This window comes from Lygodium microphyllum, chromosome 3 (genome assembly GCF_053477565.2).
Source record: "Lygodium microphyllum isolate KBCC chromosome 3, Lygodium_microphyllum_v1.1.10, whole genome shotgun sequence".
In the NCBI taxonomy this organism is placed as follows: Eukaryota; Viridiplantae; Streptophyta; class Polypodiopsida; order Schizaeales; family Lygodiaceae; genus Lygodium; species Lygodium microphyllum.
In genome coordinates this window covers 22,687,332-22,700,738 of record NC_141137.1, presented here as the reverse complement: position 1 = coordinate 22,700,738, position 13,407 = coordinate 22,687,332, and the positions used below count along the sequence as shown (strand labels likewise).

Below are 13,407 nucleotides of genomic sequence, written 5' to 3'. Positions count from 1 at the left end.
GCATAGTACATTTTGCATCATTATAACTATGCATGTCCAACTTGAATCCTTATTTTCTTACCATTTTCCCATTTAACAAGGCCATGCTCTTGAGGCTTTGTTATGAGCTTTTTTGTACGAGCCACTAAAAAAGAGAATGAATGCATTCTAATAGTGGTTGAAGTGGTGCTTCCCAAATCTCCTTATCCTTAATCATTCTAGGATTGTTCATGTATGATAGCAATTCAATTTTGGTGCTCTCCTCCACAAGGAAAGAGAATTGAAATTTCCCCTAGCTCAATCACCCACTTCAATAACCTTCTTAGCAAATTGGAATTGTTAATCATTTGGGGCAAAAGAGAATAATTAGTCAAAACCACAAAAGGTTTAGGTAAAAGCAATCCCTAAATCTCCTATAAGCAAACACTATGTTGGACATAACTTTTTCTACCTTTTCACAAATTTTTTTGCCTTTGTGAAATACCTCTCTTCCTTATTTATTATTTGACTTGCACAATAGATTGGTCTCATATACTATATGTTTTTCCCATATGCAATAGCATTGCTCCAATGTATCTATCCTTGTTGAAAGGTTTAAATAGAAAACCTTCCCCCAATCAAGTTGATGCAAAATTTCTAACCTCCTCAACACCTCTTTTACTCCCTAAAATACCTTTTCACATTCTTCAATCCAAAGTAATAGATCAAACTTTACTACTTGTTGTAAAGGGAGTAGCATTTGAGAAGATAGAGGTATAAACCTAGATAGGCATATTGCTTTTCAAATGAAGGTCATCAGCTATTTTATATCTTAGGGAGAGGGTGGTAACATCAAAGCTTTTACCATATCTAGGTCCACTTCAATACCATTCTTAACCTTACTCTAGCTAGTTAGCACTTCTTGGGGTTGAGTTGAATTTGAAGCTATCCAACTTCCCAAAAACTGTGTTGAGTTTCTCACAATGATTGGCCCTCTCAATGTATACACAGAAGTCATAAATGAAAAGCTATATAAACTTTCCCAAGTATGGAGTTAACACCTCATCTACCCTTTTCTGAAACCCGGTTGGTCTATTAGATAGTCTAAAAGGTAGGGCCTTGTAACGAAAGTACACCCACAAAGTAATAAAGGTTGTCTTCTTCTTGTATTTTGGTGCAATAGCCAATTGGTTGTACCCTAAGTGTCTACCACAAAGACTTTATTCTCGTATTTTGCTAGTTCATCCAAAATTTAATCAATGAAAAGGCAACAAGCAGTGATCTCTTTGGGTGGCTCCATTCAAGGGATTAAATTTCACACAAATCCTCCATCCCCTTGTCTTATTTGCCTAGGTGTTATGGAGACATTACTTTGTATATCGATGACATATGGCTCAATGGTCTTGATGAGACATAGATTACTAATTTTAAGGTTGATCTTAATTTGGTTTTTGACATGTTGGATTTGGGCCTGTTGCATTATTAGGACATTCACTTAAAGCCATTTGTTATAGAGGCATCACGTTGTATCGATAAAATATATTAAGACATTATTGTATAGATTTGTTCTTGAGAATTGTAAGCCTATTGCAACTCATATGGAGACGTTTCCTAAAACAAGTGGGTTTTTTCCAACCGAGGTGTGTTCTCAAAGGGGAGGGCGTTTTCACTAAAAACCAGAAACCTCTCAACGGGGTTTCCAACTTTTAGTGGAAAACAATGGAAATTCCCTCATGACTCATGACAACAATGCCTAAGCGATTAGGTCGGGACTCGGGAGTCTCGACACAAAGAACCAAAGGGAGCCGCCACTCAAAAAGAAAACAATTACACAAAGACCCGAGGCAGAAGACCCAACGTAGGCCCCACTAAAAAGGGATAATTCCCCAACCTTTCGGAGGTTCCGTTCCTACCCTTGATCTGACACATGTTGACGAGCCATACACGGATGTGTGGCGTAATCGCATCGCCTATAAACAAGAAGATGGGTTTTAGAAGGTTTTTGGCGTGCGTGGTCGCGGCAGCAGTGTGGTGCGCAGCATACAGCGCGGCTGCTGTCCTGTCGGCCATCCCCATCCTCAGCACCACCCTCCTCTCTGTGCTCGACTGATCCATCCCTTCACCACTTGCCATGCCTCGCTACGCGCAGCTCGTTATCGGCCCTGCCGGCAGTGGAAAGGTATGTCATAGCTAAGAAAAACTGTTTATGTACTGTAGGACAACATCTTAATAAATCTGTTCACATTTGCTTCATAACGTATGTCAAAATTATCGAAAGTCTGTGAACATTCATTCGTGTCGTTGATGTCGTCTGCTACATCATCATTATTTATGTTTTTTTGTTCAATTCTATTTAGGCAGCGGAAACGCACGGCATAAATCCTCACAAGAAAAACAGAATGCCTTTCCCCTAGTATCAGAAACGTATTAGCAAATCTCTTAACATTTCCTCTGCTGCATCATCGTTTCTATCAATTTTGTTTTGGGAATGTGGTAGGGATTGCCAAAGAATTCAGAAGTTTTGCTGTCTTGCCTGTCCCATTTGTGTTGCCAACGTCATCTGATTTGGTGTGTACGCGTGCCCACGCCCTTAGCCTGTTCTGTTTGCCATTTATCAATCGCATCCAAAAACTTGCCTGGTTTAAAAAGTATGCCCGTAGCTGGCCTGAGTGCTATGGAATGTGGTGTAGGTGGCTGTCTTGTAACATCAGATAGGTCTCTTGCATAGTTGTCAAATGTTGGTTGCCCTGATAGAATCAGGGTTGCCCTCTCACCTTCCATGCCCTTTTGGTTTTCTTGTCTTGTTCCGAAAAGAGCTGATATAGTTCAGTTTCAACCTTATTAGGATTATTATGCTTCTTACTTTGTACTAGGCATGGTATGAACAGTTTTGCCTGTTTCTATGTGGTGATGTTCGAGTGCGATCTCCTAATCTGGTTTGCATATCACACATTGGGTCTCTTTGTGGAAATCCGTATGCTGTTGCATTATGTAAAATATCTGCTGGCCTCAAATGATGTATCTGGGTCAAGAATGGGCAGTCAGTAGATACTGTACACCATAGATTCTAAACCTCCCCTTGGTAAAGTGGGAAGAAATGCAGGTACAAAAAGAGAGGACCATATATAACATCCCTTATATAACTCAATACTATAGACTTTTTTGGAGATGTCATATGCAATGCCGTGAATATAGTGGATGCAGAGTCAACCACTCAGAAAGACTCAAAAGAGATAAATGCACACAGGTGCATGTTTACAGAACACAATGCGAATGCATTGGAGTTATGCAAGAGGCAATGCAAGGGTGATCATGCTCATGCAAAATGCCATGTAATGGTGCCACTTGGATGGTGCCCTCTTAGGGGACTTGTTCACCCATGTCATCTTGACAGGATCAAAGAATAAGAAGAGGTTTGACAAGCATCATCGACTCCGTCCAAGAGCTATTTAAGAGAATGATTGGGTACTTGTCTATGATAGCAGCCTGGACAGTCAATATAGTACTCATAGAAAGTTAGCCAAGCGATGGTTTGGACCATATGTAGTAAAAGTAGTACATGATAATGCTACTTACTCTTTGGCTGAAATGGATGGAACCATGGTAAAAGTACCAATAGTCGGGAAACGTATCAAGCTTTTCAAACGAAGAGAATCTTCAACTTATGAGCTTGATGACTTGGATATGAGCCATCTACTTGAAGACAAGCAGGAAGAAAAATACTTAGAGGATGAGGATGAAGATATATCAGAAGAAGACCCTCCTTAAACCTGTAATCTTGTGAAATGGCACATGCCGGAGCATGTGCAGGTTAGGAGGGGGTGAATGTCAAAGAGTTTATTATTCATAATATAAATCATGGGATTCTTATGAACACAGAAGAACTTCACTAGGTTTTGCACTTGCCTTGGGCTTTAAATTTTCTCGTTGCTCTTTTGGCCCTTTTTCTCATATTTTTCCATTCGACCATCTTTCTTTTTCTTTTTCGTGCGTCTTTTGTATTTTCATTTGCTTTCTTTTCGCTTTCTTTGCACTGGGGTTAACATTACCCTCCTCCTAGTTAGTCGAGTGTTAGTCCCATGGCACTTGTGGGTGAGGACTCGGGTGGTTGAAAGTTTGCCATGTGGGTCGATGATGGGGCTTTGGGAAGATTGGTTGTAAAGAAGAAGCATAATAAAGTAAATGAGAGATTGCAGAGGCTGAGGATAGATTGAGTGGGTAATGGGGACCTTTGATATCGGTGGTTGATCGTTAGGATACCTGAAAAAGAAAAGGAATTGCACTACCTAGGGGTGTGTCTACCTTGTTGTGTAGTGCATGGTGTTTGTGCTAGTGAAACTGGGAGTTGGGTTGCTTGTGGTGTTGTCCCACACACATGAGGGCTTAGTTTGTGTACAAGGGGAGGTGCTACAGGTGTGACTTAGGGAGAGCACAAGCTCCCTAGGTGTGTCCTAGCCTTGATGTGCCCTAAGTGAAAAGTGGAGGGATAGGGAGGGCTAGGGGATTAGGCATGGAGCCGGTTGACCGAGGCCATTGGATGCATCAAACTTGAGAACCCGTAGATGTAGTATTGATGCCACGCTAATGCTACATGAGAAAGCTCTTTGTTCCTTTCCTTTTTCTTCACATGGGCCTTTTCTTTTTCTTTTTTTATTTTTAATATATATTTTTATTTTTGAGATACATTGGGAGGGAATACACTAGACCTCATCCTAGTGCTCTTCAATATGTTGGGGGTAAAGGCGCCTCCGCCTAGCCGCCCGTGTATTACTACACTGATAATACCCGCCACTGCACACTGCAGGTGATGGGTGCCCATCACAATCACTTATTCTTTATTCTTTTAGTGACAGTTTGAATAAAGAAAGGCCCGACCACACATTGTGGTGGTTGGAGTTTCCACTTTTGAGTCTCTCTCTCTCTTGGCTCTTGCTCTCCATCCGCCATAACTCTCACTGCCAAGCTTCTTCCTCGTGTTCCACTTCCCTTTCAACTGGTATCAGAGCAAAGGCATTGGAGCTTGCTCGGTATTCTCTTCAGCCCGGATTTGAAGAGCTTCAACACAAGCTTCAATGGCAGCCATAGCACCTTCATTTGCAGATATGTTTTGCAAGTATGTTTTTATCTCCCTCCTCCTCCCCGAGCTTTCGGACCTTCAATGGCTTCTTCCCGGGCTGCATCGGAGCCCCTCGACATTGCCAAGTGCCCCCAAGGGCTGTAGGAGATTCCCCAATCCCTTGTGGATGAAGGTACAATACTCAAAATGTCATTAAATACAATAATTGAATCAAAATCTATAAGAATCATCGTTGTTATTGTTAAGAGAAGAAAGGCACCCCCTCTCAAATTGGAAGGGAAAGCTAGAGGAAATCACCTTCTCCCCATCAATCTAAAGAAGAAGAGGAGGGTGTGCCCAAGCCAATCTTGGGTAATATATACTGCAACACTGGCCGATTGACCCCCTTGGTCAATATGTTTGCAAAATTATTGGAAAAAGCACAAACTTTAAGCGGAAGGTGCCTAGCTCAATCTACTCTTTGGTGAAGTGGAAGTGGACCTCCACATGCCGTGTTTGTGGTGTGATAATTGGATTGCGCGCAAGGGCAATGACATTCTGGTTGTTGCAGGAGACAACAATGGTAGAGTCGCATGGTAAGTGTAGTGCCGATAGTAAGTCCCGCAAATAGATGGTCTCCATGGTACCATCTAAGAAAGCCCAATACTAACCTCCACCATGAAAGTCACCACTGTGCCCAGTCAAAGTTAGTATATCCCTGGAAACATAAACCAAATTCATAAGTTAGGCCATAAGAATGGATATAGTGCAAATATCTCAAAACATGCAAATATCTCAAAACATGTAAATAAGCAATCCAATGTGACATCTTAGGTGCATTGAAATATTGACTAAGCAAACTAATACAGTAAGCTAAATCCGGCCTAGTGGAATCAACTGTTGAGAAACCACTTCTTTAGTTTATATACTTCATTTAGGGTTTCGCACTAACAGTTCCAAAAAGGACTAGTGTCCACATTTCGGTTACTTTTTTAGTGGGTGCCCACAAAGTGATGCGCCACCCTAGATAGCTTATATCTACAAATAGGTAGTTACTTCATTCATACATCGCTCGACTCTCTCTTCAATCGTTCTTGACCATCTTCTTCGCTCACCTCCACCACTTTTTTTCTCTCACTAGCCCCTTCCATTGCCATCACACCCCTTTAGGATGACATTGTGGTTTGTGGCTTGTGACTGCTTTCATCCTTTCTCTTTTGCTGTAGGCACCTTGTTCCATCATTAGGCCTTGCATTTGGAGCATCTTCCACCTTATGTCACCATCATCTGTTTGGGGTCAGCACCCTTTTCCATTAGGCTTCACCTTTACCGCTGTTTTTCAATGTGGAGACCTTTTCCTTGCCTAGCATCATCATCTCCAGCTTGGCATTCCCATAGGGGCTACCGCTTGATTCGGATTGGTTAGTGCAGTTGAGCTTTGGCTTCGCTGTAATAACTTTTCTTCTCATAGCATGATTCAGTACATCATTACCATGTTCTTCTTTTGTTTCTGAGTTTCTCTTCTCTCTTAGTGTTTGCCGTACATACTTTGTGTTACTCTCTACAAACCCTATTGTCTCTCTGCATTCACTTATTTTGACATGGTATCAGAGTATACCTATTATTTTTGACATCAACTAGAGGAGCTTCTCTACAATAGACCTATAGGTATGCTCGTTGAAGGGTTGACTGAGAGTATTTTTGGAAAGATGGATAGTGGGATCATGGGGTGTGGCCATAGGTCGTGTTTCATTCGTGCAATGCTGATTCACTAATTGAAGAGCGTACTTTTGCTGGGAAACAAAAATACTACCCTCAGATCAAAATACCTCTATCCCCGAAAAAGAAGACAACAAACCAAGATTTGTCATCTCAAAAGCTGAGCAAAGTTGGGCCTTTATCCCAAAAAAGAAGACAATAAACCAAGGTTTATCATCTCAAAAGTTGAGCAAACTTGGGCCTTTATCCCTACTGCGGCGGTAGAATCAATCATAAGGGATAGAGTGATATTCGTGAGTCCCAAGGAACTTACCCATCCTATGGAACCAAGACGGGTGCTTGGTTTAGCCCTTAAAGAGCTTTTCGCAATGGAAAGACCTTATCCTTACGGTCATTAAAAGTAAATTCGGAAGCTTGCTCCACATAGACTTCTTGCTCCAAATAACTGTTGAAAAATGCACTTTTGACGTCCATCTAATAGATCGGCCAACCATGGTGGGCGGCGAGTGTAACCAGCAGACCAAATGAAGTTAACCATGCTATAGGAACAAAGATCTCTTCTTATTCAATTCGTTGTTTTTGTCGAAACCCTTGGACCACAAGGTGAGCTTTGTATTTGTCTAAAGTTCCATAAACATTTAGCTTACTCCTAAAAATCCACTTTATCCTGATGACTTTCCTGTTGCTTAGATGATCCATGCCAATTATTCGGCTTGGAATGCATTATATAGTTAGCTGTAAAGGACAACACAAATGAAGCTTGAGGTGCAAGCACAATAGATCTTCTAGCCCTCTAGAGTGGGATGTGGTGAAAGGATCCTTGAATCTTGTATGGTTTGCTAGTACCAGCTAGGTCCACTCTAAAAAACAAGACAACAAACCAAGGTTTGTCTTCTCAAAGTTGAGCAAAGCTGGGCTTTTATATTTGCTATGGCCGCAGTATCCGAGCTAGTGATAAGTAAATCATCTGCATATAGTAGGATGTAGTTGACTACCTTTGAAGTAGTATCGAGATTTAAGTTCGTGTCATAAGGGGTAGAAGGATGTCCGTGAGTCTTAAGGAACTTATCCATCCTCTAGAACCAAGACAGTGGTGCTTGGTTCAGCCCTTAAAGAGCTTTCCGCAATGGAAAGACCTTATCCTTCCGGTCAACAAAAGGAAATTCGGGAGGTTGCTCCACATAGACTTCTTGCTCCAAATAATTGTTCAGAAAGACACCTTTGACGTCCATCTAATAAATTGGCCAACTATGGTGAGCGACGAGTGTAACCAATAGACGAAATGAAGTCAACCGTGCTATTGAAACAAAGATCTCTTCATATTTAATTCCTTGTTTTTGTCGAAACCCTTGGACCACAAGGCGAGCCTTGTATTTGGCCTAAGTCTCAAACTTTTAGCTTAGTCCTTAAAATTCACTTCATCTCGATGACTTTCCTGTGGCTCGGACAATCCAGCAAGGTCAAAGTCTCATTTCAGTCAATACTCTCAAGCTCTTTTTCCATGGCCTCTCGCCATTGGGGGTTTTGAAGAGCCTCTTGCCAATTGTTCGGCTTAGAATGCATTATATAATTAGCTGTAAACGACGACACAAATGAAGCTTGAGGTGCAAGCCGGGTAGATCTTCTAGCCCTCTGGAGTGGAATGTGGTGGAAGGATCCCCAAATCCCACATGGTTTGCTAATACCAGTGAGGTCCACCTCCAAAAAATAAGACAACAAACTGTTAGAGCGCAATGATGTGGAAGCGTATGACAAAGACCGAGAGAGAGTGAACATAGAGAGGAGAGAGAGAGAGAGAGAGAGGAGAGAGTGAAATGCAGGAAATCTGCAGTGTAATATGCTGTATAGGAGTGTAGAAATATACAGGGATGCAGAGAAAATATCTGTGTGTCTCCACCTTGAGGACCTCGATCTCCGTGAGCCCGAGTGCTGTCCTTCTCTGTAGGTAGTCTCTGTCAGATCTCCAGATCAGAATATGATCACAATGTGCTGAAGAACTGCTATATAAAGCAGAAAAGAAAAGGCCAAAAAGACCAGGTCGGCTGCATTAAATGCAGCGGACTGACATAAATCTATCCGACTGCTGGAATTGCTGGCCGATTGTGCAAACTGTGCCACATGGCACCCTGTCCGACTTGCTGACGTGGCATCCTGCTGTATTGCTGATGTGTCCTCTGTGACTGCTAACATGGCACTCTGGCCGTATTGCTCTGCCCACATCTGTCTAGGGAATGACTCTCTAACACCCTGTGATGGTGCATACCTGGTCCCACGGGTCCACACGCGAAACCTACACAAGTAACATGGCCCGCGGGCATGCAACACCGCGTCGTGTCCTGGACACGCAGCAGAAGCCAATTCGCAAGACATGTCAAGGCGACACGCCGTCGCGTCACAACATGACCCCGTCGCGTCACGCCACGGGCCGTTACGCCATTGATATCCCTCCCGCTTCGCGTCTCGCTCATAGCACGTGTAATGCGTTTTTCTAACTCGCACAAGGGTAACTTGGCGCTTAGAGTCGCCGGATTGCACCACGGAAGAGTTCCGAGCTTACAAGGATCCACAACTAACCATCTTAGAACACGGCGCCACGGGGCGACACGGTTCATAACCCACCTTTCCTCGTAAGAAGTCGTGACGACTCAAACTCGGAATAGGGTGCCCGGCTACCTCGCTCAAAATGAGAACCCTGCAAGCCGGGAGGCAAAAACGATGGTTGCTCCATGAGGCATGGCCTACATGGAGGAGGTGGGAGACATGGGTTGCCCAAGCCTCACACTCCCTTCCCTCATGCCACCAAGTGTGACGGTGCATACCTGGTTCCACGGGTCCGCACGCGAAACCCGCACAAGTAACATGGCCCACGGGCACGCAGCATCGCATCGCGTCCTGGACATGCAACAGAAGCCAACTTGCAAGACATGTCAAGGCGACACGCTGTTGCGTCACAGCATGACCCCTTCGTGTCGCGTCACGTCATGGGCCGTTACGCCCTTGATATCCCTCCCGCATTGCGTCTCGCTCACAGCACGCGTAACGCGTTTTTCTAACTCGCACAAGGGTAACTTGGCGCTTGGAGTCGCCGGATCGCACCATGGAAGAGTTCCGGGCTTATAAGGATCCACAATCAACCCTCTTAGAAGACGGCGCCACGGGGCGACACGGTTCACAACCCACCTTTCCTAATAAGAAGTCATGGCGACTCAAACTCGGAACGGGGGGCCCAGCTGCCTCGCTCAAAATGAGAACCCTACAAGTCGGGAGGCAAAAACGATGGTTGCTCCACGAGGCACGGCCTACATGGAGGAGGTGGTGAGACATGGGTTGCCCAAGCCTCACACTCCCTTCCCTCATACCTACCCCCCCCCCAAATCGAATTCGAGTCCACTCGAATTGAGTTGGTTTCCTACAAAGAGGATCGAGGTTAATCACCCTGAAAAGGAGTAGCATGAGGATTCATCAACCATTCGAGTTACCTATGGCATAGAGTTATCTTGAGTTGACGCAGCGGTTTCTTCGGGTCATTTGTAATACATCCCGGCACCCTTGCAATATTCCCCATCCACCTAGCATGGGAAAGAGCTCGCCTAAGTTGGCCAGATCTCAACCCATTGGCCACAGGTCCGACCTTGATCCGAAGACCAAAGAAGGGTCACTTGCCTTGATTTGCTTCTCTCCTCATTTAGATAGCTGAGGCGCTGCCACTTGCTCTAGCTTCCATGTCAAAGACACAATTGCCACTTGCATCCTTGATTTGTTTTTTGAACTTGAATCGAAGTTGTCTCCCCCCTTCCTTTTTCTAGGCAAGTAGACTTAGAGTTGCTTCAACTAGGGCCTAAGCCGTGTCCCATCATACGCCTCGCGCCGTACCCAAGAAGGGTTGCTTTTCTCCCAACAACCTTGGGCAAACCATCTACGCATCGGATGCGCAGACGGCTCCGAGCCTCTTATGGCAAGACTAGCCATCCCACTGTAGAGGCTCCGCGGGAATGAGAGATCAACGCCATTGCCTCACGCGTGGCTCTGCAGCAGGACTCCTGTAGTAGCCTCCCGTAGTAGATTGCAAGTGTTCCCCAGCACGTTGCTGCCCGCCTTGGTTGGTTGCCGCAGTCGCCCTGTCCCCTGCTTGAACTCCGGGGTCGAGATCAACTGCCCTTGCCTCATGAAGGGCTCCACTGCAGGAAATGTTTCCACTCATACGGGGTCCGATTATCCGGCATAAGCATCGTCACCCTTGTTTATGATACAAGTCATTCAACTTCACATTGGGTCCCATACCCCGCTGCGTCACATCCAAACCTGCATATGTTGCGCCCTCCTAGCTTCCACCTCGGGTCCCAGACGACTTGGCTTCCACGTAGTCGGGCGAGATCAAAGGGCCGGGTTTCTTTAAGTTCGGCCCAAGTACACAAGCATCCACTCTTCCGGCCTTCTCATAGGCCTTCATTAGTCCACATCTCCTCCCTTCAATCCACATCCCCGGCCATTCCTTTATCCTCGCGGCTCCACGAGTCTTCCCACGTGCCTCCTTGTGCCCCACCATCGGTCCATCTCATCAGACCCAAGGCACCAAAATTTCCACTTCTTTACCCCACTCGCTGGATCAACGAGCCCCGAGCTTCTTTATACTTGCCAGCACCTACAAGTCCTGGCCCTCTCTCCCTGTTGCCTCACACGGCCCCATTCTTTATACCTCGGCTCCAGGAGTGTCCACCTTTCATTCCCCTTCCAGCCCGGCTTCTTTATGCTTGCCCCAGGTCCATGAGCCCTCTGCCACCATCCGCCCGGTCCCTCACCCTTCTTGGCTTCACCGCGGTCGGCATGGGGCCTTCACTTCTCTTCTACTTGGCCCGGCTTGTTTATACTCGCCCCAAGTCCACGAGTCTCTGCACCGTTCTTTATACTCCCGGCATTAGGAGTCTTCACCCTTCCTTTGGCCCTCATGGCCTTCGCTCCTGGCCCTTCTTTAGGCTCGCGGCTCATGAGCGTCGTGCACCACACATCTTCTATTCTCTCCTCACCTTCTCCTATGCATCCGGCCGTTCTTTTATACTCCCGGCTCAAGGAGTCTTGCGTCTTCTAACTCAGCTTGGCCGTTCTTTTATACTCGCGGCGTCACGAGTCTTCTCCACCTCATCTCTCACCTCCTCATCTCCATCTCCATCTTCTTCATCTTTTCTTCATAAAACTTTGGGACCACAGCCCGCATCCATGTTTTCTTTATAAAACTTTGGGGCCGAAGCCCGCATCCACATTTCACGCTCTTTCCACTTCTACTCGCCTCCGCTTTCTTCCACTCCATCATCTTCCTCTTCTTCAACACAAAGGGCCTACTCGCCCGAATCCATCTCCACCACAAGCGCGCTTCCTTTATACTCCCCGGGTTAGGTGTTGCAAGACCATAGCCTATTAGCTTCCCTTCACATGACTTCAGCACCGCAGGTTCATTCAAGCAGTCTACAGTAGCCCCATAACAAGTAGACCATCTCTTTCAGCTCCAACTGATCTAACCCACGGCCATCCATACTCCGCTCCGTTTCGCCTCTTGGCTCATTTTTCAGCTCAACAACTAGATTTCCAATCCGCATCCTCCATCAAGTGGTCTCACCATAAGCCCGCGTTCTTTATCCTTCTACTAGGTCTGGGAGTCTTCGGTATTGACATAAGGGTTTCATTCAATAGACTAGAAATTCGCCCTCAGGCGCTCATCAGCTCCATCAAATACACCCCATATTCTCTACCATGCCCGTGTTGTTTGTACTCCTGCCAGGTCCGGGAGTCTTCAAAGATTTCCTCTTTACTCCTCCTCTGTACTCGCTTTCTTTATCCTCGCACCAGGCCCACGAGTCTTCTCTCGAAACACTAATCCCACAGGCTCCATCTTCAGCTCGCATAGATTCCGGGTCAACAAGCCGCCCTTGAGTCGTGAAAAAAAAAGAGCTAAACAACTTTCTCTGATCTGCTCAAAACTTCACTCTCTCTAATTTGCATAAACTCGTTAACCTTCATTTTTGGTCCACCAACAAGATTTGGTCTCATATCATGGCCCTCATAGCCCCAAGAGATCCATTTTCAGCACAGATGAGCATTCCACTTCACTGCCCGTGGTTAGGCATAGATTTAGGCTCAAACAGATCAGCTACAACAGTCTCTTCACATTTCTAGACAAGTTGTGGGTGGTAGCACGGAGCCCCGAGCCTGCTTCATTTGACATGACAACACATTTTTCAACACATGCAACTTGAACAAGCTCGACTTGACGTCTTGACTTGCTGGACACTCATAGCCTGAAATCTTGGCCGACTTGTCTCCACCCATGTTGACCACCCCAGCACTCAGGTAGGAGGTAGCTCTGATACCAAGTGTGACGGTGCATACCTGGTCCACGGGTCCGCACGCGAAACCCGCACAAGTAACATGGCCTGCGGGCACGCAGCACCGTGTCGTGTCCTGGACACGCAGTAGAAGCCAACTCGCAAGACATGTCAAGGTGACACACTGTCGCATCACATCATGACCCCGTCGCGTTGCGTCACGTCACGGGCCGTTACGCCCTTGATATCCCCCCCGCGTCACGTCTCCCTCACAGCACGCGTAACACGTTTTTCTAACTTGCACAAGGGTAACTTGGCGCTTGGAGCCGCCGGATCGCACCATGGAAGAGTTCCGGG

At 45.8% G+C, this 13,407-nt stretch overlaps 1 protein-coding gene across 1 annotated transcript in view; it reads left to right on the top strand.

Moving 5' to 3' along the window:
• Positions 1–1,900: 1,900 nt before the first annotated feature.
• LOC148038148 (P-loop containing nucleoside triphosphate hydrolases superfamily protein) overlaps positions 1,901–13,407 on the top strand; it is a 52,551-nt gene continuing 41,044 nt past the window's right edge. Inside the window, exon 1 of the mRNA XM_087669565.1 lies at positions 1,901–2,137. Within this exon, the coding sequence (XP_087525691.1) occupies positions 2,090–2,137 (48 nt within the window). The 5' untranslated portion in view covers positions 1,901–2,089. The remainder of the gene's footprint in view (positions 2,138–13,407) is intronic.